This window comes from Dipodomys merriami, unplaced genomic scaffold (genome assembly GCF_024711535.1).
Source record: "Dipodomys merriami isolate MVZ:Mamm:240054 unplaced genomic scaffold, mDipMer1.0.p SCAF_175, whole genome shotgun sequence".
NCBI classification, from domain to species: domain Eukaryota; kingdom Metazoa; phylum Chordata; class Mammalia; order Rodentia; family Heteromyidae; genus Dipodomys; species Dipodomys merriami.
The window spans coordinates 2,245,057-2,250,032 of NW_027203104.1; the positions used below are offsets into that span (position 1 = coordinate 2,245,057).

General features: G+C 38.6%; 1 protein-coding gene across 1 annotated transcript; it reads left to right on the plus strand.

Annotated features, from left to right (window-relative positions):
* Positions 1 to 1,166: 1,166 nt before the first annotated feature.
* LOC138829679 (zinc finger protein 268-like) lies at positions 1,167 to 3,928 on the plus strand. Its single transcript, XM_070026152.1, has one exon. It carries the CDS (start codon positions 1,237 to 1,239, stop codon positions 3,211 to 3,213), a length of 1,977 nt encoding a protein of 658 aa, XP_069882253.1. The 5' UTR covers positions 1,167 to 1,236; the 3' UTR covers positions 3,214 to 3,928.
* The last annotated feature ends 1,048 nt before the right edge of the window (positions 3,929 to 4,976 follow it).

Here is a 4,976-nt window from a genome sequence, read left to right on the forward strand (position 1 = left end):
ATTGATTGCCAAGCTGGAGCAAGGGTCAGAACCATGGATAAGAGAAGCCTCAGACAAAAATCTCACAGGTGAGATAAAGCATCTTGCATGGTAGTTTTGTAGCCAGAGTACACTTGGTAAGTTTAATGAGCTGTACTGAGCAATAATGTTCCTAGTTCCCTGAGTCATGTGTGGCAGAGAACTAGGTGATCCTTTGTCTTCAGGACATGACAATCAAGAATTTACATGGAGACAAACTGATTTGGCTGTCCCAGTATAGTTAAAGTGAGCAATTTTCTTTTTCTTTGTAGAAATCATTCTTAAACAGAAAAAGGAAATGAGAAATGTTGAAAATGAGGTCTCATTTTCATTGAAACAAGGCCTATGCAGGTATGAGGAAATGAGGAGTATGCCAGGACTGCTATCCTGTGAAGAGGAAAATTGCTTCTTGGTGTTGGTGGAAGTGAGTGAGATTCAGAAGCAAAGCTTTTGGTTCATAGGGGATGACTACCTGGGTGGTGAGCTGCAGTATCTTTGGTCTTTAATGGTTGTGAAGGAGCAGGAGTGTTAGAAAAGGAAATTTGATGAGAATTTGACTAAGGGTGAGGGAAACCAATTTTAAAAATGCCACCAATCCCTAAAGTAATTCTTAGTGAGAAGTTAGAACTGAAGAGATGGAGGTATAAATCCTTACTCTCAGGAACCTTCCATGCTTAGCGGAAAGGCCAAGGGATGTATCAAACACCCTAATGGTCCCTAAATCTAGACAGTATTTCTGTTCCTCACCTAATGGTTGAGAAGCAAAGCAGCAAAATGTATAAATTATTTCCACAAATTAAAAGAAAAATAATAGCTATTCGCTTAGGACCAAACCTCGAGGGTATTAAAGGCAAATGTTTAGTACTCAGCTTATAACTAATAGTGTGTAGATGAATCATTTGAGTAATTAATTCCTTGAGAAAAACTGAAACAGAAAAACATTATTTACCATTGTAAAATGTCAGTGCTACTTTCTTAACTAATACATTACAGAGAAAAGCTTATATTCTGCATCAAAGAGTTCCTGCTTTGATCTTTTAAAATCTCGTAACAGTTAGGATGCACGGAAATGCCTTTACTGTTACATTAAGGAATCTTGAGGTCTCATTTCTGTTTTTGTCTGTCTTTCTATATCTCATTGTAGATGTCCAAGAAAAGGAGTACAGGACTAAGACCTGTCAGGAGAATCCCTATGATTGTCTGTCTGAAGTCGGAGTCATGAATATTAACACAGGGGAGAAAAATGTGAAATTAATAACAACTTTTAATTTGAGATCAAAACCTAAGTCAGAGCTGATTAGGAATAATGGGAACTCCTTAGGGATAAGGACAGAGGAGTTCAGGCAGTGTCAGAACATGCTTCTCCATGGCGAGTCTAATGGGATATGTGCTGCTTATAGTCCTGGAGTATCTCCTGTAGTTAAAGAATCTAACCAATGTGGACATTCTTTCACCCGGAAGACATACCTTACTGTCCATCAGAGAACACACACAGGAGAGAAACCTTATGAATGTAATGTGTGTAGAAAGTCTTTCAGCCGGAAGGCACACCTTACTGTCCATCTGACAAAACACACAGGAGAGAAACCTTATGAATGTAATGTGTGTGGAAAGTCTTTCAGCCGAAAGACAACCCTTAATGTCCATCTGACAACACACACGGGAGAGAAACCTTATGAATGTAACCTGTGTGGAAAGTCTTTCACTCGGAAGGCACAGCTTACTGTCCATCAGCTAACACACACAGGAGAGAAACCTCATGAATGTAATGTGTGTGGAAAGTCTTTCAGCCAGAAGGCACACCTCACTGTCCATCGGACAACACACACAGGAGAGAAACCTTATGAATGTAACCTGTGTGGAAAGTCATTCAGCCTGAAGTCATACCTCACTGTCCATCAGAAAACACACACAGGAGAGAAGCCTTATGAATGTATCCAGTGTGGGAAGTCTTTCACCCAGAAGACAAACCTTACTGCTCACGAGCGAACACACACAGGTGAGAAACCTTATGAATGTAACCTGTGTGGAAAGTCTTTCATGCGGAAGTCAAAACTTACATATCATCACAGAATACACATAGGAGATAAACCTTATGAATGTAATGTGTGTGGAAAGTCTTTCATCCAGAAGGCACACCTTACTGTCCATCAGACAACACACACAAGAGAGAAACCTTATGAATGTAATGTGTGTGGAAAGTCCTTCATCCGGAAGGCAAACCTTACTTTTCATCAGAAAATTCACACAAGAAAGACACTTTATGAATGTAACAAGTGTGGAAAATCTTTTCACTTGAAGGCATACCTTACTGTCCATCAGAGAACACACACAGGAGAGAAACCTTATGAATGTAACAAATGTGGGAAGTCTTTCACCCAGAAGACAACCCTTAATGTCCATCAGACAACACACACAGGAGAGAAACCATACAAATGTAATATATGTGGAAAGTCTTTCACCCAGAAGGCACAAATTAAAATCCATCAGACAACACACACAGGAGAGAAACCTTATCAGTGTAATGTGTGTAGAAAGTCTTTCACCCAGAAAGGAAACCTTAGGATCCATCAGACAACACATACAGGAGAGAGACCTTATGAATGTAGCAGGTGTGGAAAGGTTTTTGCCCGGAAAACATGCCTTACTATCCATGAGACAATACACACGGGAGAGAAACCTTATGAATGTAATGTGTGTAGAAAGTCTTTCGCCATGAAGTCACAACTTACTGCCCATCAGGCAACACATACAGGACAGAGACCTTATGAATGTAGGAGGTGTGGAAAGTCTTTCACCAAGAAAATCGGCCTTACTGTCCATGAGAGAAAACACACAGGAGAAAAACCTTATGGATGTAGCTGGTGTGGAAAGTCTTTCATCCGGAAGTCGATCCTTAAATCACATCAGATAATACACACAGGAGAGAAACCTTATGAATGTATGGAGTGTGGAAAGTCTTTCAGGTGGAAGGCAGCACTTAACATCCATCAGATAATGCACACAGGAGAGAAACCTTATGAATGTAACAGCTGTGGAAAGTCTTTCACCAGGAAGGTATACCTTTCTGACCATCAGAGAACACACACAGGAGAGAAACCTTTTGAATGTGACCTGTGTGGAAAGTCATTCAGCCACAGGGGAAACCTTACTGTCCATCGGAGAACACACAGGAGTAAAACTTTAGGAATGTAACAGCTGTGGAAAGAGTTTCACACAGAAGTCAACCCTTATTTTTCATCAGAGAGCACAACACAAGAGAGAAGCCTTATGACTGCAACAAATGTGGAAAGAACCGTCCACAGGAGGCCACAGCCTAGCATATAAGAAAATTCACCCAAATGAGAAATCTCTAGTATGTAACAAGTAGGGAAAGTCTTTCATTTGGAAGAGAAGTCAGTTTGCAATAGAGAACCCACACAGGATACAAACCTTATCAAGGTAGAAATGTGGAATTCTTCAACCAGAAGTCACAGCTCAGGGTTCATCATTTAACACACACACACATGAGAAATCATAGCAATGTAAAACATGTAGAAAGTTTTTCAAAAAAGTTCTAAGTACTCTCAGTCATTCTTCCCTAAATGTCCATCTTCTAAAATTTCTCAAGTTCCATTTCTAACATTCTCTATTGGGAGATCTACAAGAAGATGATTATGTCTAATTTCCTGTTTCATGAAATTCTAGGATGATATTTACCTTTTTCCTTTTATTTTGCTGTTAGTTTCATTTGAACTCATGGCCCTTTACTTCCCTTTGGCTTTTATTCTCAAGCTTAGCACTCTACCCTTTGTGCCACATCTCTAATTTTGAGGTTGTTGTATTTAGTATCATGAATCCTATCGTTGGGAAGCAGTCTACTTTCTTCAAAGGTGTTTACAAAACTTATGTAAGTAAAACTGAAATGTTATAAATTAGGAAAATAAGTAGTTTCATAGAATCTATAAAGAAATTGAGTGATTTAATGGAATTTTGTAATGTTTAAAAATGAGAAATATTTGAGAATTATAGATGAGTAATAAAGTTGATTTAGTAAATACTTATTTTATGTGGTGAAATTCAATAAAAGTGACATAGAATCCATTCAGATTTCTTGTGGGAAACAATTTTCAAATTTTTCTGTAAACCTAGAATACCTTCTAAAACATCAGTCTCTTCACCCCTGGAAATGAACAGTTCTATAATTTTTATAGAGCTGGTAGTATTTGTCATATATTCATATAGTCTTTCACAACAGAATAGACAAAATACATACTTTAAGGGATAGAGGTATGGCTTAGTTGTTAGAGCATTAGTAAGTGAGCAAAGTATCATGTACTGGCTTTGAGTCCCATTCTTGGAGCTAAAGAAAACAAAAAAGAATATACACTTAACATTCCACAATCCCATGTGTAAAAACAGAATTCAGAAGCCCCACATGAACATGTCTCCATAGCAACAGCTTATGAGGACTTTAGAGACATACTTGAGAATGTCCCAATGGTTCATAAATGTGAACCTCTTGGCTTTGAGTGACAGATTACAAGGGACGCATTCATCAGCAGCTCACCAGGGTGATTACATTGTGTGTGTGTGGGTATGCATATCTATGTATGTAAATATACATATATGTCACTACAAATTCATCCAGTCACCTGAATCCATCCATAACCCTCCACAGCACTATTCATTATGTCAGATGTTTTCCACAATCATTGGCTCTACTAACCAGCTCATCTCAGGTGCAGTCATGGTGCAACAGAACACAGACCCATATCAGGACCTAAATACAGGCACATAAAGGAGGAAACTCCTTTACTATATGATCAAGTCCTCAAAGGAGGGATAGCATTAAGGTTATTTAAATTATTTGGAATTGAAAACCCAGGAAATGAAGACTCTTACAAAGAAGAGGACTAAAAGTGAAGGAATTTCATTGATTGAAAATAAAAGCAGGGCTGGGAAGGTGGCTCACTTGT